General features: G+C 50.9%; 1 protein-coding gene across 1 annotated transcript in view; it reads left to right on the top strand.

Moving 5' to 3' along the window:
* clmn (calmin) overlaps window positions 1-22,405 on the top strand; it is a 149,390-nt gene that overhangs the window by 98,894 nt on the left and 28,091 nt on the right. Inside the window, exons 40-48 of the mRNA XM_033026453.1 lie at window positions 1,147-1,312; window positions 1,516-1,659; window positions 11,630-11,749; window positions 12,638-12,820; window positions 14,286-14,423; window positions 15,314-15,499; window positions 16,074-16,196; window positions 19,445-19,627; window positions 20,202-20,255. Coding sequence (XP_032882344.1) covers window positions 1,147-1,312; window positions 1,516-1,659; window positions 11,630-11,749; window positions 12,638-12,820; window positions 14,286-14,423; window positions 15,314-15,499; window positions 16,074-16,196; window positions 19,445-19,627; window positions 20,202-20,255 — 1,297 coding nt within the window. The remainder of the gene's footprint in view (window positions 1-1,146; window positions 1,313-1,515; window positions 1,660-11,629; window positions 11,750-12,637; window positions 12,821-14,285; window positions 14,424-15,313; window positions 15,500-16,073; window positions 16,197-19,444; window positions 19,628-20,201; window positions 20,256-22,405) is intronic.

Below are 22,405 nucleotides of genomic sequence, written 5' to 3' on the forward strand. Positions count from 1 at the left end.
TTTATAAAGGCTAGCATACCAAAAGCTTTCTTTACCACCCTATCTATATGAGATTCCACCTTCAAGGAACTATGCACGGTTATTCCCAGATCCCTCTGTTCAACTGTATTCTTCAATTCCCTACCATTTACCATGTACGTCCTATTTTGATTTGTCCTGCCAAGGTGTAGCACCTCACATTTATCAGCATTAAACTCCATCTGCCATCTTTCAGCCCATTCTTCCAAATGGCCTAAATCACTCTGTAGACTTTGGAAATCCTCTTCATTATCCACAACACCCCCTATCTTGGTATCATCTGCATACTTACTAATCCAATTTACCACACCTACATCCAGATCATTCATGTACATGACAAACAACAAAGGACCCAACATATTCCCTTGCATATTTAGTTCCCAGCCCTGGCCCTCTTGTAGCCATGTCTCTGTAATTCCCACAACATCATACTTGCCAATTTCTAACTGAGCCTCAAGCTCGTCCACTTTATTTCTTATACTTCGTGCATTCATATATAACACTTTGACTTTGGTATTCACCTCCCCTCTCACTATTGGCCCTGACCTTACTCACTTAACCTCTGACACCCGTACTGATCAAGAATGTATCTATCTCTGCCTTAAATGTATCCACAGACTTGGCCTTCACAGCCTTCTGTGGCAAAGAATTCCACAGATTCATCACCTTCTGACGAAATAAATTCCTCCTCATCTCCTTCCTAAAAGAACGTACTTTAATTCTGATGCTATGGCGTCTGGTCCTTTACTCTCCCACTAGTGGAAACATCCTCTCACATCCACTCTATCCAAGCATTTCACAATTCTGTACGTTTCAATGAGGTCCACCCTCATTCTGAACTCCAGCTAGTACAGGCCCAGTGCCGTCACAGCGCCAGAGATCTGGGTTTGATTCTGACCTCGGATCTGTGTGGAGTTTGCATCTTCTCCCTGTGACCGCGTGGGTTTCCTCCGGGTGCATCAGTTTTTTCCAACATTGCAATGTCGTGTTGGTTTGTAGGGTAATTGGCTCGCTGTAAATTGACCTGTTTCCGTGCTGTATCTCTAAACTAACAGCCCACCCCACCTCACTCCACCCCACCCCACCCCACCGTCCTGCCATCTCACCCCCCCTGCCTTCTCTCCATAGCTGGGTACCGGAGATGAAGGAGAGACACAGTTTGGACCAGCTGCCGGGGGAGAGGGAGGAGGTGTCGGGGGAGAACGGTGGGATCGAGGACTGGCTGCGGCACGTCACGGCACAGCGGGGGGCCAGGGTCTCCGGGAGCGACGGGGCGTCGGAATCTGAGCCTGAGGTAGGAAGGAGCACGATGTGGGGGAGAGGGTGAATGGGGGATATCTGTGCGGAATGGGCATTGGGGGAGGGCACCTGTAAATGTGCTCATACCCCTCTAAACTATCCCTCTAAAGTCTCAATGAAGTACGTGATGTGACCCAGTGGTATAGCATGTGTATAGGGCTGAATGGCCTGTTTCTAATGCTGCTATGTTGCTTGCAGGGAGACTGGGAGGCTCCGTCTGCCCGGCGAGAGGCAGCGGCGGAATCCAGCAGCTCCAGTGCAGAGCGACGCAGCCCGCCCACAGCAGAGGTCGACCCCGGGGTCCTGCAGACTCCCGGCACCGTGGAACACACGGAGGAGAAGGTGAGGCTCGGGGATCTGTCTCCTGATGAGTGTCCTGGCCCGGGGCAGAGAGTGAAAGGGGACAGTGAGGGGGCAGAGAGTGAGAGGGTAGAGAGTGAGGGGGTAGAGTGAGGGGGCAGAGAGTGAGGGGGCAGAGAGTGAGGGGGCAGAGAGTGAGGGGGTACAGAGTGAGGGGGCAGAGAGTGAGGGGGTACAGAGTGAGGGGGCAGAGAGTGAGGGAGGGCAGAGAGTGAGGGGGGGGCAGAGAGTGAGGGGGGCAGAGAGTGAGGGGGGGTGGGCAGAGAGTGAGGGAGGGCAGAGAGTGAGGGGGGGGCAGAGAGTGAGGGGGGCAGAGAGTGAGGGGGGGCAGAGAGACAATAGGTGCAGGAGTAGGCCATTCGGCCCTTCGAGCCAGCACCGCCATTCACTGTAATCATGGCTGATCATCCCCAATCACTACCCCGTCCCTGCCTTCTCCCCATATCCCCGGACTCCGCTATCTTAAAGAGCCCTATCTAGCTCTCTCTTGAAAGTATCCAGAGAACCGGCCTCCACCGCCCTCTGAGGCAGAGAATTCCACAGACTCATAACTCTCTGAGAAAAAGTGTTTCCTCGTCTCCGTTCCTAATGGCTTACCCCTTATTCTTAAAGCGCGGCTGTAGACCACTGGGGAGGACAGACGTTACTCTTGGGCCATGTTCCAATGCAGCGTCCTGTGGTCAGGATTCCCGGATCGCCCTCTTGCCTCTGAGTCTGGCTTTGAGCTGCTGCTGTGTCTCCATCCCGGCTCCTGGATCTGGATCCCTCCCATTGAAACTCGATTACTCAGGGCTCTCGCTTAACTTTTTTTCTCGGTTTCCAGCCGGGCAACCTCGGCAGCTTTTTAAGTTGCCAAATGACAGTTTAGGTGGTCATTTAAGACGGCTTGCATGACGCGTGCGATAATGTGCTCGGACGAAGTGCGTAGTTACCAGTTGGAATTATGCTCAATGAAGCATTCACATATTATTTCTGCTTCAAATAAAGTCACAAACTAAACATGTTCACCAATCAAGACATGATATATACCACAATGACATGCAGCAAAATTACACTACTGTATCTCATCTCTTTTTACACATTGCGATCAATGCAATTTCTATTATTTCTTTCCACTTCCAAACAATAATCTGGTTGGATTATTCAGCGTATGATCAGCCTCAGTGAGACCAAGCGCAGGGTTGGTGATCGCTTCGCACAACACCTCCACTCAGTTTGCAATAACCAACCTGATCTCCCGGTGGCTCAGCACTTCAACCCCCTCCCATTCCGAATCCGACCTTTCTGTCCTGGGCCTCCTCCATGGCCAGAGTGAGGCCCACCGCAAATTGGGGGAACAGCATCTCATATTTCACTTGGGTAGTTTACACCCCAGCGGTATGAACATTGGCTTCTCCAATTTCAGGTAGTCCTTCTCCCTCCTTCCCCTCCCATTCCCAGCTCTCCCACCGCCTACTGTCTCCGCCTCTTCCTCTCTTTTCCCCGCCACTTCCCCCCCCCCGACATCAGTCTGAAGAAGGGTCTCGACCCAAAACGTTGCCTATTCCTTTGCTCCATAGATTCTGCCTCACCCGCTAATTTTCTTCAGCTTTTTTGTCCACCACCCATTCACATGCTCTGTTATCCCACTTTCCTCACCCACTTCCTACACATTTGGGGCAATTTTACAGACAAGTTAAGCTACAAAGCCAATGCATCTTTGGGATGTGAGAGGAAACCCACACGCTTGCAGGGAAAATGTGCAATTTCAACACAGCCAGTGCCCGAAAACAGAGATCCACTAGGGAGGGGGGTAGGGTAAGGGGGAAACCGTTTCCCAGTCACTTCCTGGTGAGGACGTGACTATTTCTCCGAATCGAATCCTCGCCCCCATCCTCGCGGCCTACCCACTGGATGGGAGCGGCCTTTCCTGCCGGAGACCGGGGACCGGACCAGAGCTTCAACAGCGGCGCAGCGCTGGATTCACCGTGGAGCGGGCGGATGCCTACCTAGGATCGCTGTTGAAGCTCCGGAGTGTTGGGCCTGCTGCTCCAACATCAGAGAGCTGCGGTTTGGAGAGCTTCCAGCGCGGTCAGCAATGAACAACATCACGGAGTCCTGGGACCCTTTTCCGAGGGCCGCCAGTATGAATCTCCGCCAAGTGCGGCCTGCGGATTTCGGGAGCCACGCATTCCGGTAGGAGGTGCCCGACTCGGATGTCCAAGCCGCTGAGGAGGTCCTCCAGTCCCGACGTCGGTTTTCCATCACCCCGACGAGTGGGCCTGAACATCGAGCCGCCCGTAGCGGCGACAGCGGGGGCTTCGGGAGCCCCCCGACCACGGGAGGACAACAGAGGAGGATGACTGAATTTTGGAGCCTTCCCTCACAGTCGGAATTTCATCCCGCTGTGTGGGGATGTCTGTGTTAAAACTATCGTGTTCTGTACTCTATTATTATTTGTATGGCTGTATGGCGACCACACATTTCACTGTACCAATTGGTACATGTGACAAATAAATGTATCTTGTATCTTATATGGATCGAACACAGATCTCTGGCGTGTGAGGCAGCAAGCTGTGCCACTATATTTTGTTTTCCAACACACAGAATTATAGATTGATAACTTTGGTTACTAAAAAAAGGAAACTATCCATTTTCAGTCTTAAATCTCTAAGTGACGCTATGTCCCCCGTTACAGCTTTATGTTTTAATTCAGTTCAAGACTATGGGGCAGTACATTGGTCATAAAGTTGCTGCCTAAAAGTGCCAGAGACCCAGAAGTGATCCTGAATATGGGTGCTGTCTCTATGGAGTTTGCTCCTTTTCCCTTTGACCGCATGGGTTTTCTCCGGGTGCTCTTGCTTCCTTCCACATTCCAAAGGTGTGCAAGAACCTTTTTCAGACCAAACCCAAAACTTAATATTTTCCTTTTGTCCAGAGATTCTGTCTGACCTGTTGAGTTACTCCAGCTTTTTGTGTCTATCTTCAGTTTAAACCAGCATCTGCAGTTCCTTCCTACATACACGATACTATACGATAGAACTTAATTAATCCCAGGAGGGAAATAGTGTGTGTGTATGTGTGTGTGTGTGTGTGTGTGTGGGTATATATATTATACATACACACACATATATATATTTATATAGTCATATATTCGAATATAAATATACACAGTTTTGCTTTCTCGTTTATAACATTGTTTACAGAGTACTATGTTTACATATTCTGTTGTGCTGCTGCAAGTAAGGATTTCATTGTTCTAACTGGGACGTGAGAGAATAAAACACTCTTGAATCTTGACTTACATCGCTAATGTTTGGGATGAAACTAGTGTATGGGTGATCGGTGGTCGGCGTGGACTAAAAACACTAAAACCAGAGTCTAAAGAAGGGTCTCTACCCGAAACACAATTTCTTCTATCCAGAGATACTGGCTGTTCCATGGAGTTCCCCCGTACAATTAAAGCATGAAATAGTCTTCATCCTACCATAGTTACCCAACCAGATGCAACTAAATTTAAGATAGCTCTTTTTTTCCCCAAGAACCCTTTTTTGCTTAAGTCCAAGTCAAGAGTCAAGAGAGTTTTATTGTCCTGTGTTCCAGATAGGACAATGGAATTCTTGCTTGCTGCAGCATAACAGAATATGTAAACATAATACAGAACAGCAGATAAAAGTTCAGTGTGTCTATATACCATAGACCATATAAATACACAATAAATAAACAGATAAAGTGCAATAGGCTGTTATTTTTCAGAGTTTGTAGTTTGGTGGTGGACCCTCCACCACCTCCAGTTTAAATTCCATTTGGAATATTTTTGGAGGACCAGGAAACCAAGAAGCAAGAGTTACTCCAGGGAGTTACTCCAGCTCCAGGGAATGATTCTGCGTTGGTTTTCAGTGGTCGCGGTGAGGCGGTGGTTGTGCGCATGTGCAAGGCGCCCGGCCATGCCGGCGGATGAGGAGCGGCCACGAGCGGAGAACCGGAGACCTGGACACGGATGGTGGGCGGAGACGGAGAGTGACAGAGAGAGAGATAGAGAGGGGAGCCCGCTCAGAGTTGAACGATAGGTGTCCCGGGTGCTTGCCAAGCCGGGCAAAATGACACGGCTTTTAGGTTGCCCGGCGGGACTTTAGGTGGCCATTGGCAACCGGGCAATCGTTAATTTCGAGCTCTGTTACTGGAAACAGACCTTATGTGAAATAAAAGAAATTTGTAGCACACACAGAATGGCTTCACGGCACGCCGCTGCCGAGGCTCATCATTTGGGAACTGCTGCCCGAGCTTACGGAAGGACCGATCAGAAATCTGATAACAGAGAGAAAGATGCTGTTCCTGGGTGTGGTGGTGCACGTTTTCAGGCTTCTGTACCTTCTGCCGGACGGGAACGGTGAGAAGAAGGAATGGGACAAGTTTGATTATGTTGGTTGCTTTCCTGAGGCAGGATGAAGTGTAGATGGAGTCAATGGTGGGGCGTGTGGAGTGTAAGATGGACTGGGCTATATCAGATGCTTCCTGTGGACGGTGAGTCCAGGGTGGGTGTGAGGGAGATGGTCGGGGATTGTGCAGGACCTCTGCTGATCTACTGGGCTTGTCGGTCAGGCACTTAAGTAAGTAAGTAAGTTTATTGGCCAAGTATTCACATACAAGGAATTTGCCTTGGTGCTCCGCCCACAAGTAACAACATGACATACAGTGACAGTTACGAATGACTCAGAAAACACAAAACATTAATAATAATAAAACATTCATGATAAAACACCATGGATCAATCATGTGAACCAACAAAATACCAGATCAAAGGTACTTAAACCTCCTATGCGTTCACAGGACGGGCAGGTTGACGTGGACATGGGGGTCAGAGATGAGCTTCCCATGGCCAGCGGGGATGAGCAGGAGGAGCTGTGGAACAGTGACGATGAGGAGGTGACGCCCACAGCAGAGGAATTTCCACAGGTAATGGCAGCTGTAAACATGGCCTGCACTCCATCCCTTCCTCACAGTCAAACTGGAGAGCAGAGGCATGCTGCTAAACATCGGTTTGACCGTACCTAGGGATCGCTGGTTTTGAGCAATGTGGAAAGGTGTCCTGATCCTCAATCCCCACTCCCACATAAGGGTTACTCAGACAATGATGGACGGGCAGTTTCTTCCCAGCTATTGTCATGCAACTGAACCATCCTACCACACCTAGAGTGCAGCCCTGACCTACAATCTACCTCACTGGAGACCTTCAGACGATCTTTAATCAGACTTTACTGGACTTTATCTTGCCCTAAACATTATTCCCTTTATTCTGTATCTGTGCACTGGATGGCCTGATTGTAATCATGTATAGTCTTTCCGCTGACTGGATAGCCCACAACAAAAGCTTTTCACTGTACAAATGACAATAAACTAAATTAAACTGAACTAAACAATGCGAGGTATGGTGATGCAGCAGGTGGAACCGCTGTCTCACAGCGCTAGAGACGCAGGATCAGTGCTAACATTGGGTGCTGCCTGTGTGGAGTTTGGACGTTCTCATTGTGACCGTGTGGGTTTCCTTTGGTTTCATCTCACATCCCCAAGATTTTTTGTTTAGTTTAGAGATACAGCGCGGAAACATGTCCTTCGGCCCACCAGGTCCGCGCCGACCAGCGATCCACGCACATTAACACTATCCTACACCCACTCGGGATTTCCTGCGGTCTTGGGCAGAGCTGTTCCTAAAGCAAATTGATGCAACCTGACAGTGTGCTTTCTAGGGTGCATCTGTAGAAGTTTGTAAGAGTTACTGGAGAAATGCCACGCTTCCTCAGTCCCCTGCGGTAGTGGAGGGGTTGTTGTGCTTTCTTGGCTGTTGCATCATTGTGGTAGGGCGGGGAAACTGCCTGTGTTCACTGCCTGGTGTCTCTCTTCCTGCCTGTACCCAGATCCATTCTTTGGAGAGGAGTGGGGCGCTCGAGCCGAGGGAGGGGCAGCAACGCTGGACGCTGGACGGAACAGAGGAGATACCACCACTCCCGATGGATACGGAGTGGAGCAGAGAGCGGGTGGACATCACAGGACAAGTCTCTGGCCCTTGGTCAAAGGCTCGGCCCCCAGAGGAGTGGAGGGATCTGTTGCCTCGAGAGCGCTGGGGTCAGGAGCTGCCTGGGCCCCTGGAGGTGGAAGTGTTGGGGCCGGTGGGGCTCGAGACCAGCAGGCAGGTTGTGCCACCTGTGGGTGACGGATATTTGCAACATCAGCGGAGGTACGAGGTTCTGATATCGCGCGCTGGGGTCACTGACCAGAATGTAACACAACACAGCAATGGGGCCCATCAGCCCACAGTGTCCATGTTGAATAAAATGCCCAGTTAAACTAACCTCATCTGCCTGCACGTCATCCATATCTCTATTTCTGCATATCCATTTATCTATCCAAATGGGCAGCTCAGTGGCACAGCGGGTAGAGATCATAAGATCATAAGTGATAGGAATAGAATTCGGCCCATCATGTCTAATCCGCCATTCAATCATGGCTGATTTATTTCTCCCTCCTAACCCAAATCTCCTGCCTTCACCCCATAAACCTCTGACACCCGTACTAATCAAGAATTTATCTATCTCTGCTGTAAATATATCCACAGACTTGGCCTCCACAGCCTTCTGTGGCAAAGAATTCTACAGATTCATCACCATCTGACTAAAGAAATTCCTCATCATCTCCTTCCTAAAAGAACGTACTTTAATTCTGAGGCTACGGCGACTGGTCCTTTACTCTCCCACTAGTGGAAACATCCTCTCCACATCAAACTCTATACAAGCATTTCACTATTCTGTACATTTCAATGAGGTCCCCCCTCATTCTTGTCTCCAGCGAGTACAGGCCCAGTGCCGTCACAGCGCCAGAGACCTGGGTTTGATTCTGACCTCGGATCTGTGTGGAGTTTGACCCTTCTCCCTGTGACCGCGTGGGTTTCCTCCGGGTGCTTCAGTTTTTTCCAACATTGCAATGTCGTGTTGGTTTGTTGGGTAATTGGCTCGCTGTAAATTGGCCTGTTTCCGTGCTGTATCTCTAAACTATCACCCCACCCCACCGTCCTGCCATCTCATCCCTCTGCCTTCTCTCCACAGCTGGGTACCGGAGATGGAGGAGAGACACAGTTTGGACCAGCTGCCGGGGGAGAACGGTGGGATCGAGGACTGGCTGCGGCACGTCACGGCACAGCGGGGGGCCAGGGTCTCCGGGAGCGATGGGGCGTCAGAGTCTGAGCCTGAGGTAGGAAGGAGCACGATGTGGGGGGGAGGGTGAATGGGGGGCATCTGTATGGAATGAGCATTGGGGTAGGACACCTGTAAATGTGCTCATACCCCTCTAAACTATCCCTCTAAAGTCTCAATGAAGTACGTGATGTGGCCCAGTGGTATAGCATGTGTGTAGGGCTGAATGGCCTGTTTCTAATGCTGCTATGTTGCTGGCAGGGAGACTGGGAGGCTCCGTCTGCCCAGCGAGAGGCAGCGGCGGAATCCAGCAGCTCCAGTGCAGAGCGACGCAACCCGCCCACGGCAGAGGTCGACCCCGGGGTCCTGCAGACTTCCGGCACCATGGAACACACGGAGGAGAAGGTGAGGCTCGGAGATCTGACCAGCGTCCTGGCCCATTCACCCCGACCACAAGACATTGCAGAGACATGTGGATGTAGCCCAGTCAATCACACAGACCATCGACTCCATCTACACTTCACGCTGCCACGGAAAAGCAACCAACATAATCAAAGACTTATCCCACTCCCATCATCTCTTCTCCCCGCTCCCATCCGGCAGAAGGTACAGGAACTTGAAAGTGCGCACCACCAGACTCAGGAACAGCTTCTTCCCCTCTGTTATCAAGCTTCTCACTGGTCCTTCCATAAGCTAGGATACACCACAGATAAAAGTGCTTCGGCCCACAATGTCCATGCCGAACATGATGCCAAGTTAAACTAATCCATATCCCTCTATTTCCTGCGTATCCACATGAACATCTAAAAAAAACCCTAAACACCACTATTGTATCTGCCTCCACCACCACCACCACCCCTGACAGCGTGTTCCAGGCACTCACCACTCTCTGCTTAAAAAAAAACCTTGCTCTGCACATCTCCTTTAAACTTTTCCCCTCACACCACAGTTATGCCCTCTTGACTTTGACATTTTCACCCTGGGAAAAAGGCTCTGGCTAACCCATCTTTGTCTATCATCTATTTATCTATATATTATTAAAACTCTGTTCTTGACCGGTTTTGGCGATCTGTGCTGCGATTTCCGAGAGTAAGCCGCCACCTACGGCCGTCATTTTTGGCCACCTCGCTCAGAGCCCCCCTCCGCCGCATGTGTGCCGAGGATTTTTCCCGTCGATGAAAATTGACAGAGATATTAATGTTTTTACAAAATTCCCCATTTTTCTCTGCTGCCTCTGCTGGAGGGAGGGGGAGGGACTATAAAACCAGGAAGTGGTGTGCCTCAATCAGTCTCTGCAAGTGGTGTGCCTCAATCAGTCTCTGCAAGTGGTGTGCCTCAATCAGAGCTCTGAATGACACTGACTACATCACTGTGAGTACCCTTAATTTGGTTTGAAAATGAAAATATGGTTAGAGGTGCCTGCAAATGGTTGTTTGGGTTTGGGTTGAAGTAAAAAGGCACTCTCTCTCCCCCCCCCCCCCTCTCCCCCCCCCCTCCTCTCCTCCCCCCCCCCTCCTCTCCTCCCCCTCCTCTCCTCCTCTCCCCCCCTCCTCTCCTCCTCTCCCCCCCCCCCTCTCCTCCTCTCCCCCCCCCTTTCCTCCTCTCCCCACCCCCTCTCCTCCTCTCCCCCCCCCCTCTCTCCTCCTCTTTCCTCCTCTCTCCCCCCCCTCTCCTCCTCCCCCCCCTCTCCTCCTCCTCCCCCCCCTCTCCTCCTCTCTCCCCCCCCTCTCCCTTAAGTGAGTGAGTTAAATTAAGTGTACCCTTAATTTGGTTTGAAAATGAAAATATGGTTAGAGGTAAAAAAGCACTGCCTGCAAATGGTTGTTTGGGTTTGGGTTGAAGTAAAAAGGCCCCCCCCCCCCCCCCCCCCCCCCTCCCCCCCCCCCCCCCCCCCCTCCTCTCCCCCCCTCTCCTCCTCTCCCCCCTCTCCTCCTCTCCCCCCCCTCTCCTCCTCTCCCCCCCCCCCTCCTCCTCCCCCCCCTCCTCCTCTCCCCCCCTCTCCTCCTCTCCCCCCCCCTCTCCTCCTCTCCCCCCCCCTCTCCTCCTCTCCCCCCCTCTCCTCCTCTCCCCCCCTCTCCTCCTCTCCCCCCCTCCTCCTCTCCCCTGCCCCCCCCTCCTCCCCCCTCCCCTCCCCCTCGCCCCCCCTCTCCTCTCCCCCCACCCTCTCCTCCCCCTCTCCTTTCCTCCCTTCCCCTCTCTCTCTCACTCCCCTCTTTTTCTCCCCCTCCTCCCCTCCATCCCCTCCCCCACCGTCCCTCCCCTAAACCCCCCTCACCTCCACACACCCCTACCCCCTTCCCTCCATCCTCCCTCCTCCTCCCTGCTCCCCACCCCTCATCTCACACCCCTCTCAGCACACCCTCTCTCTCCCCCTCTCTCCTCCCCCCTCTCTCCCCCCTCCCCCCCCTCTCTCTCTCTCTCTCTCCCTCCCCTCCATTAGCGTGAGTGCGGGGGGGGGGGGGGGGGTAGTTAGTGTGTGATGCTGCATGCCGCCTCCCCCCCGCACAACCGCACGTTGGGGGAACAGACCCAACGGGTCTGCCCTTGGTCTAGTAACTATATACTTCTATCTGGTCCCTGTCAGTTCTATATTCTCCCACTTTCTCATCCACTCCCTACACACTAAGAGCAATTGTCCTACACACCCGCACATGTCTGTCTGTAATCTCCTTCCTTCCTGGGCGTTGAGTTGCTGAACCATGTAACGAGTCAGTGTGGTCTCCGCTGTGCGCCTGGCGATGTAGGGTGGACTCACGCCGCGACCCTCCGACTTCTCTCGTCAGCAGGGTGGCCGGAGCGAGGAGTTGAGCGACAGGATCAGGGAGACAGCAGGACGAGTCCGTGACATCGAGAAGATGCTGCAACATCGCAGCCAGAACGTCAGTGAGGCCAAGGAGCAGCAGAAGGTAGGTGTGGGGAACATCCCCCACCCACTGGGGAAAGGGTACCTCTGACCAGGGACCCAGAACAAGGCACTGGCCTCTCCCCACCCTCAGGGCCAGCGCACCGCACCCATCTCTATCCACCCTAGTGTCCAGAACACCGCGCCACCACTCCCCACCCTAGGGACAGAACAAGGCACACACCACTCCCCACCCTAGGGACCAGAGCAATGGACATCTCTTCCCATAAACCCAGACTGAGGATCCCTTCACTCCCACCCCAGGGTGCTGCCCCTCACTGGGACAGATTCTTTCCCACCCCAGGGTGCTGCGCTCACTTCCTCTGCCTGCCAGCAGAGGGCAGCCATGCTCCATCCGCACAAACCCAGAGTCTTTCCGGGTTCGGAAGTTGCCAACTTTTCCGGGTTCTTGACGGACGTTCCCAGCCCGAGATAACTCCCACCCTCTGAGACAATCCCCCAGAATTGTGTGAGTGTTCTCTCCCCCTCCACCCCACCATGGGATCCCGCTCAGGGAGGGTGGGCTTTGTCTGACGCCTGCCTTGCCCACTGTCCCCACTCAGTCACACAGCACAGAAACAGGCCCTTCGGCCCAACTCATCCATACCGACCAGCATGCCCCATCTACACTAATCCCACCTGCCTGTGTTTGGCCCATATCCCTCTAAACCATTCATAGCGGCCTTGGGTTCCTATTAAATCTTTCCCTCTCTCCTTAAACCTATATCCTCGTGATTCCCCAACTCTGGGGAGACCCAGAGCAATGCACCACGACTCCCCACCCTAGGGAACGTGTAAACTCCACACAGTCAGCACCCGTAGTCAGGCCGAACCCGGTCTCTATCTCTGTCTACCTGCGGCCCACAATGGAATGTTGTCTGTAACTTTGCAGAGGGTGTGGGGTGAGCTGGACAGGTGGCACGCGGTGCTGTCGCGGCTGGATGCAGAGGTACAGGACCTGGCCGAGGTGGACCCTTGTCTGGCCCAGCAGCTCATGGACGCTCTGATGGACTCCTTCCAGGAACATCAGCAGGCAGCACGCACGGCCGAGCAGAGGACCACGCTGGTCAACAAGGTCCCGTAACCCTACCGTTCCTCGCCGCCCACAACACCAAACAGCATAGGAACAGGCCCTTCAGCCCACAATGTCCCCACCGAACATGATGCCGAGTTCTGAAGAAGGGTCCTGACCCGAAACATCACATATCCACTGTCATCAGAGATGCTGCCTGACCTGCTGAGTTATTCCAGCACTTGAGCTGTAGGTACAGTGAAAAGCATTGTCCCTTTTTGTAAACCAGCATCTGCAGTTCCTCGTTTCTACACAATGGCAATTTTAACTAATCTCTGTCTGCATGTGATCCATATCCATGTGCTTGTCTAAATGCCTCAAATCCCACTATGGCATCTGCCACCATCACCAGCCGTCAATATGCTCCAAGCACCCACCACACTCTGTATAAAAAAACTTGCTCTTTTAAACTTTGCCCCTCTCATCTTAAACCTATGCCCTCAAATATTTGACAAGTACCTGAACTTTTCTAACTCTCTTTTAAAAGATTCCTCGTGTCAGCTGGGTTTCACCTGCAAGCATTTGCTCCTAGCCTGCTTGTGTCCTCTCTTACGCTATTGATACAGCCTTCTCCCAAATCAATACCTTAACTTGAGGACCAGTCTTATTCCTTTCCTAAATTACCTTGAATCTTGCAGAATTATGGTTAATGCTCATTTAGTGATTCCTAACGACACTTCCACTGCCTGCCCAGTTGCAGTGCCTTAGAGAGGTTTGAGTATTGTCCCATCTCTAGTTAGACAAAACAAATCCACTCCATCTGAGCTCCTTGTGTTAAGGCAATGCCCGATAGTCTTGGGAAAGTTAAAATACCCGCTACTATAATCCAAACACGAGGAACTGCAGATGCTGGTTTACAAAAAAATACACAAAGTGCTGGAGTAACTCAGCGGCTCAGGCACCATCCCTGAAGTGGCATTTCGGGTCAGGACTCTTCTTCGCACTGATTGTGGTAGAATGGAGAGAGTTGGAAGAGAGGTGTGGGCGGGACAATGTCTGGCGAGTGATAGGTGGATACAGGGGGAGTGGGGTCATTAGCATATGGGTAGATAAACACTAAAAAGCAAATGATTGTGAGATAAGGAGAAAAGAGGCGTAATGTGAATCTAGAGCAAGGAACACAAGTGGAAGGGAATGGGAGGGGTGGGGACAAGGAAGAATTGAGTGCATATCCTGGTGAGATACAGGGAAGAGAGGGAGAAGGAGAGGTGGCAGTTTCTAGATTTCTGACCTCGGGAGTGTGTGATAAGACTGTGAGGAGGGAGCTGCCCTCTATGCCTGAAGCGGGACTGTGATGGGACAGTGTAGAGGGAATGTCACTGTGTGATGCGGGACTGTGTGTTGGGACTGTGTAGAGGGAGCGTCACTCTGTGCCTGACCCAGGAGTGTGTGTTGGGACTGTGTAGAGGGAGCTTCATTCTCCCTCGCTCGGATTGAGCAGCCGTGTGACACTTGTGTCTGTCTGCAGATTCCCGACTGCCTGGAGGACTATCGCCAGGTGACAGAGTCGGCCACAGCCTGGATTCAGAGCACACAAGCCCAGCTCTCCGACACCATCGACTGTACCAACGGCAAGTCTCTGGGCAAGCAGCTCTTCACCCTACAGGTGTGCTGTAGTGACAGGCACAGGCCATTCGGCCCCACTACCGGCTCCTTGACATCTACCCCGTCAGAAGCCCAGTTAAAAGACCCAGTCTCCCCATCATAGAGGGGTACAAATATTCACTGTTACCCTTCAGTGGGATAATAGACCCTGTCTCAGCCATCATAGAAAAATAGGTGCACGAATAGGCCATTTCACGGCTGATCATCTAAAATCAGTATCCCGTTCCTGATTTTTCCCCATATCCCTTGATTCCCTTAGCCCAAAGAGCTAAATCTTAACTCCCTCTTGAAAACATTCAGTGAATTGGCCTCCACAGCCTTCTGTGGCAGAGAATTCCCAGATTAAGCTTTTCCTGATCTCAATACTAAATGGCATACTACTTATTCTTAAACTGTGACTCCTGGTTCTGGACTCCCCCAACATTGGGAACATTGCTCCTCCTTGCTCCTCAACTCAAATCATTGAATGGTGGAGTAGACTAGATGGCTTCATTCTGATCCTATCACATACACTTTGTGGGGCAAAAGCCACAATATCACCCTTGTATACGGGGTACAAGGACCCAGAGCCACCACTCGAGGGTACAAAAAAGACAGAAAGTGCTGGAGTAACTCAGCGGGTCAGGCAGCATCTCTGGAGAGAAGAAATGGGTGACAGTTTAGGTCGAGACCCTTCTTCATACTTTACATATTTGACTGAAGAAGGATATCGGACCAAAACGCCCCCATTCCTTTTCTCCATAGATGCTGCCTGTCCCACTGAGTTACTCCAGCATGTTGTGTCTATCTTCAGTGTAAACCAGCATCGGCAGTTCCTTCCTATACATAGGCAACATTTTGTGTCAGGACCGAGTTGGTTCAGACTACACTTTGCCTCTTCCCTGTGTGCAGGTGATTGCGGACACCAATGGGCAGAAGCAAGCAGCATTGCAGGAGGTGGGGACCAGGCTGCGGGAGGTGGGGGAAATGTTTGACACGGACCACATGGTGAGTCGAGTGGAACAGCTGTTCGAGATCGGCGCATCCCTGCAGCAAGCGGTGTCCCAGAAGGCAGCGGAGGTGGAGTACATCGCAACGGTGAGAGAGGCCGTACTGAGGGAGCGCCGCACTATGGGGGGGGAGGGGGGGGGCGGGGCGGGGCGGGGTGAAGGAGTGCCGCACTGTAGGGGGGGGGCGGGGGTGAAGGAGTGCCGCACTGTAGGGGGGGGCGGTGGTGATGGAGTGCCGCATTGTTGGGGGGGGCGGTGGTGATGGAGCACCGCACTGTAGGGGGGGCGGTGGTGATGGAGCGCCACACTGGGGGGGCGGGGGTGAAGGAGTGCCGCACTGTGGGGGGGGGGGGGGGGCGGTGGTGATGGAGCGCCACACTGGGGGGGCGGGGGTGAAGGAGTGCCGCACTGTAGGGGGGGCGGTGGTGATGGAGCGCCACACTGGGGGGGCGGTGGTGAGGGAGTGCCACACTGGGGGGGCGGTGGTGAGGGAGTGCCGCACTAGGGGGGGCGGTGGTGAAGGAGTGCCGCACTGTGGGGAGGGGTGTGAGGGAGTGCCGCACTAGGGGGGTGAGGGAGCTGTGGGGGGGGCGGGGGTGAGGGAGTGTCATACTACTGTATATCCTGTCATTGACGGATGATGCTACTCGTGTGTCTTACAGGAGATTGGGGCGATTGAGTCTGAAGTAAAGACCATCGAAAGCAAACTTGCGAAGGTTAACAGCATCCTGACTGCCGTTGACATTGAGGACCTGACAGCTGAAGAGCATTTGACCAACCGACAGGTAGGACACCTGGGGGCATTGACCTTGACAAACCAATCTCCTCCAACACCTCCCCACCCCTTCCATATCTACAGCTGACCTCTGCTTCCTCCCATCCACATCGCAGCGGTCATGAAGCATTGTCATACTACATGTTGGCTGCTTTCCCCAGACAGCGTGAAGTGTAGTTGGTGTCCATGTTAGGGAGTCTGGTCTGTGTGAAGCACTGGGCTACATCCACAACTCTGCAATTTCTTGCGGTCTTTGGTAGAGCTGTTCCCAAACCAAGCTGTGATGCATCCTGACAGTGTGCTCTAGTCCATATCTGTAAGGAACAGTTATAGAGGTGGGGACAATTACAACTTTCAAAAGACATTTGGATAGGAAAGGTTTGGAGGAATATGGGCCAAATGTAGGCAAATAGTACTGTCAATGGAACTGATGAGATACAATGCTGAGAACTCTATCACACTCTATCTTACCCTTTGCTCTTGACTTGATTGTATTTATGTATAGTTTTGACTGATCTGTTTGGATAGCATGCAAAACAAAACTTTTCATTGTACCTCTGTACACGTGACAATAATGAACTTAACCTAATGAGCGGGGTGCCACAGGAATCAGTGCTGGGCACGCACCTCCTTACAGTCTATGGAGGTGACTTTTGTGAAGGAAGTGAGAATGAATGAGTTCTGAAGTGAATCTTTCTCGATTGCCTTGACTGTGAAGGGTGGGGATCAGTGATGTTCTGAAGGACATCAATGTTATGCAGGAGGAAGTTCTGGGGGTCTTGGAGCACATGAAGCTGCATAAATCCTCAGGACCTTCCTGCCAACCATCCTGAATGATTCCTGAAGAGTAACATCACCAACTGTAGTCATGGAGTAATACAGCATGAAAATAGTCCCTTTAGCCCAACTTATCCATGTCAACCAAGATTATGGGAACAGTTCAAGAATCTGGGAGGGTTGTTGGGTCAGAAGAGAGCATTGATAGAGTCACAGAGTCACACAGGACGGAACCTGCCCTTCGGACCAACTTATCCATGCTGACCAAGATGCCCCATCCTCACGAGTCCCGCCTGCCCACTTTTGGCCCATATCCCTCTAAACATTTCCTCCCCATGTACCGTCCAAAAGTCTTTTAAATGTTGTTATAATACCTGCCTCAACAACCTCCTCTGGCAGCTCCTTCCATACACCCACCACCCTCGGGTTCCTATTAAATTTCCCCCCTCTCACTTTAAACCTATGTCTTCCGGTTCTTAATCCCCTACTCTGGATAAAAGAGTCTGTGCATTCACCCTATCTATTCCCTCATTATTTTGTACACCTCTTGAAGATAGAAACATAGAAAAATAGGTGCAGGAGTAGGCCATTCGGCCCTTCGAGCCAGCACCGGCATTCAATATGACGTTGGCTGATCATCTAAAATCAGTACCCTGTTCCTGCTTTTTCCCATATCTCTTGATTCTGTTAGCCCTGAGAGCTAGATCTAAATCTCTCTTGAAAACATCCAGTGAATTGGCATCCAATGTCTTTTGTAGCAGAGAATTCCACAGATTCACAACTCTCTGGGTGTAAATAATGTCCTCATCTCAGTCCTAAATGGCCTAGCCCTTATTCTTCAAATGTGACCCCCTGGTTCTTGACTCCACCAACATCGGGAACATTTTTCCTGCATCTATCCTGTTCAATCCTTCAAGGATTTCATATGCTTCGATAAGATCTCATCCTTCTAAATGCCAGTGACTACAAGCCCAGTCGACACATTCTTTCATCATATGTCAGTCCCGCCATCCCAGCAATTAACCTGGTACTCCCTCAATAGCAATAATCTCCTTCCTCATATTAGGAGACCAAAATTGCACACACAGTCCAGGTGCGGTCTCACCAGGGCCCTGTACAACTGCAGTAGGACCTCCTTGCTCCTAAATCAAATCCTTTCGCAATGAAGGGCAACGTGCCATTAGCTTTCTTCAGCGTCCTGCACTCCCAAGGAGTAAAGTCCTAGCTTGACCAACCTCTCCCCGGTTCAGATGCCATTAAACTGGAGCAGGTGCAGAGAAAATTTACACGGATGTTGCCAGGAATTGAGGGTCTGAGCTATGGGGATAGGCTGCATGTTATCCCTGTGACCACGTGGGTTTACTGCGGGTGCTCCGCTTTCCTCACACATCTCAAAGACGTGCGCATTTGTACACCTGGAGTATTGTGTGCAGTTTTGATCTCCTAATTTGAGGAAGGACATTCTTGCTATTGAGGGAGTGCAGCGTAAGTTCACCAGGTCAATTCCCGGGATAGCAGGACTGACATATGATGAAAGAATGGGTCGACTTGGCTTGTATTCACTGGAATTTAGAAGGATGAGAGGATATCTTATAGAAACATTTAAAATTCTTAAGGGATTGGACAGGCTAGATGCAGGAAATATGTTCTCGATGTTGGGGGGGGGGGGGGGTCCATAACCAGGGGTCACAGTTTAAGAATAAGGCACGAAATTTCGTTCAGACCGTAAGGTCTGAATGACAATAAAGGTATTCAATTCAATAAGGGGGGGGGGGGGATTTAGGACTGAGATGAGGAAAATACTTCTTCACCCAGAGAGTTGTGAATTTGTGGAATTCTCTACCACAGAAGGCAGTGGAGGCCAATTGATTGGATGTTATCAAGAGAGAGTTCGATTTAGCTCTTAGGGTTAAAGGAATCAAGGGATATGGGGAAAAAGCAGGAACGGGGAATTGATTTTAGATGATCAGCCATGATCATATTCAATAGCGGCGCTGGCTGGAAGGGCTGAATGGCCTACTCCTGCACCTATTGTCTATGTTTCTATTAATTGGCCTCTGTAAATTGCCCCTAGTGTGTGGGTGAGGGGTAGAATCTGGGGGATTGATGGGAATGTGGGGAGAGCAGGAGGAATGGGGGTGATGGATTGATCCAAGAGCTGGCATAGAGCTGATGGGATGAACAATCAGCTGACAAGAAGGGGATGGATTAGAACATATTGGCTATAAAAAGAGCTTCGATAGACTTGGATTATTTCCTCTGGGACAGCGGAGGTTGTGGGGAGACCTGACAGGAATATGTAAAATTATTAGAGGCAGAGACGGGGTAGACAGTGAGAACCTTTATCCCAGGATGGAAATATCAAAGACTGGAGGGCATAGTTTGAAGGTGAGAGGGGCAAAGTGTGAAGGAGATGTTTGGGGCAAGAATCTAGACGTGTGTGTGTGGGAGTGATCTAGGTAACACCTGCTGTCCCTACAGATCGTAGCGGAGAACCTGGTGGAGATGAGGAAGGTGGCGGGCGTGCTGTCGAGTTACGAGCACTCGCTGGCGTTACCGGAGTGGGCAACTGGCACCGTGCAGGCCTTTGCCAGGCTGCCCCTGATCACCGGTCAGCTGGCCGAGCTGCAGCAGCTGACCTCGCGGCAGAGCGGCCTGTTGGAGGTACACGCCAGGCCGGGCACGGAAAAACACATGCAGCACACACGGGATGGGCACGGAGTGCACACAGAGCCCACACAGGGTCGGCTTGGAGAGCACATGTAACGCTCATGGGATGGCACAGAGCGCACACGCAGCAAACACGGGATAGGGTCGGAGTGCTCAAGGAGCACATAGGATGAGCATGGAGTGCACACAACAAAACGCTGATGGGGTATGGGCACAGCACACGCGATGGGCACGGACCGCACAGGAGGTGGACATGTAACACATACACGGCTGGGCATGGGCCAGACATGGGTCGCATGCAGATGAGCACAGAGTGCACACAGAGAGGTCATGGTCTGCAAATGGGATGGTCACAGACAAGACACAGGATGGGCACGGACTGAACATGCCCGCATACCAGATGGACGCAATTTACACAAAGAATGGGCTCTGACTGCACACGGGTTGGGCATGGAGCACACGCATCTGTGTTCGCCCTCATCGCCTCTGTAGCGTGTTTGTTTGTTTCCGCTCACCGTCAACACATGAAGATTGTTTAATTCAAAAGCTGGTTCTGTTTTTCCCACAGTCGCTGCTGGAAAAGCTGCAGGAGTGTGACACGGAAACTGAGAGACTGCAGGAGGTAAGCATACGTGACATGGGTACTTGATACACACATGTACACACATCACACACGTGTATATATGCACACTAAAATATATATCTATATGTATATATGTGTGTGTGCGTGTGTATATCCCTTGATTCCCTTAGCCATTACAGCTAAATCTAACTCTCTTGAACTCATCCAGTGAATTGGCTTCCACTGCCTTCTGTGGCAGAGAATTCCACAGATTCACAACTCTCTGGGTGAAAAAGTTTTTTCTCATCTCAGTCCTAAATGGCCTACTTCTTAAGCTGTGACCCCTGGTTCTGGACTCCCTCAACATTGGGGACTTTTTTCCTGCATCTACCCTGTCCAATCCTCTAAGAATGTTATATGTTTCTATAAGAACCTCTCATCCTTCTAAATTCCAGCGAACCCTCTCCCATAATAGCAATAATGTCCTTCCTCAAATTAGGAGACCAAAATTGCACACAATACTCCAGGTGCAGTCTCACCAGGGCCCTGTACAACTGCAGTAGGACCTCCTTGCTCCTAAACTCAAATCCTCTCGCAATGAAGGCCAACGTGCCATTAGCTTTCTTCACTGCCTGCTGTACCTGCATGCTTACTTTCAGTGACTGATGTACAAGCACACCCAGGTCTTGTTGCACCTCCCCTTCTCCTAATCTGACACCATTCAGATAATAATCTGCCTTCCTGTTCTTGCCACCAAAATGGATAACCTCACATTTATCCACATTATACTGCCATGCATCTGCCCACTCACCCAAACTATCCAAGTCACCCTACAGCCTCATAGCACCCTCCTCGCAGCTCACACTGCCACCAGCTTTGTGTCATCCGCAAACTTAGAGATGTTACATTTAATTTCCTCGTCTAAATCGTTAATATATATTGTAAACAGCTGGAGTCCCAACACCGAGCCTTGCGGCACCCCACTAGTCACTGCCTGCCATTCTGAAAAGGACCCGTTAATTGCTTCCTGTCTGCCAACCAGTTCTCTATCCATGTCAATACCCTACCCCCAATACCATGTGCTCTAATTTTGCACACTACTCTCTTGTGTGGGACCTAGTCAGAAACTTTTTGAAATCCAGACACACCACATCCACTGGCTCTCCCTTGTCCATTCTACTTATTACATCCTCAAAAAATTCCAGAAGATTAGTCAAGCATGATTTCCCCTTCATAAATCCATGCTGACTTTGACCAATCCTGCCCCTGTTTTCCAAATGCGCTGCTATAACATCTTTAATAATCGACCATTTAATAAGCATCTTCCCCACTACCGATGTAAGATAACTGGTCTAGAATTCCCCGTTTTCTCTCTCCCTCCTTTCTTAAAAAGTGGAGTTACATTGGCTACCCTCCAGTCCACAGGAACTGATCCGGTCGAGAGAACATTGGAAAACGATCAAAGGAAAAAAAGGGACAAAGGACATTTATTGTTACATACACCAATTGGTTCAGTGAAATTTGAGTTACCATGCAGCACACTAATAAGATAAACACAACACTATAGAATTTAACATTAAACATAAAAACTGACCCCTGGTTCTGGACTCCCCCAACATCGGGAACTTTTTTCCTGCATCTACCCTGGCCAATCCTCTAACAATTTTATATGTTTCTATAAGATCTCCTCTCATCCTTCTAAATTCCAACGAACCCACTCCCTCAATAGCAATAATGTCCTTCCTCAAATTAGGAGACCCAAATTACACACAATACTCCAGGTGCGGTCTCACCAGGGCCCAATGCATCCACGATTTCTAGGGCCACATCCTTGAGTACGCTGGGATGCAGATCATCAGGCCCTGGGGATTTATTTGCCTTCAGTCCCAGCAGTTTACGTAACACCATTTCCTGACTAATGTGGATTCCCTTCTGTTCCTCCCTCCCACCAGATCCTCGGTCCCCTAGTATTTCCGGGAGATTGTTTGTGTCTTCCTTGGTGAAGACAGAACCAAAGTACTTGTTTAACTGTTCTGCCATTTTCTTGTTTCCCATTATTAATTCTGCATATGGTGCACACACAGTGGAGCTCACACACATGAATTTACATGTATGTCACACATGCAACAGACAAGCTCCGAAGCACACTAGGCTGTTCACATGTACAGCTCACTGATGCCAGCACAAACACACATTTGCATCTAAACCCG

This window comes from Amblyraja radiata, chromosome 9 (assembly GCF_010909765.2).
Source record: "Amblyraja radiata isolate CabotCenter1 chromosome 9, sAmbRad1.1.pri, whole genome shotgun sequence".
Taxonomy (NCBI): Eukaryota; Metazoa; Chordata; class Chondrichthyes; order Rajiformes; family Rajidae; genus Amblyraja; species Amblyraja radiata.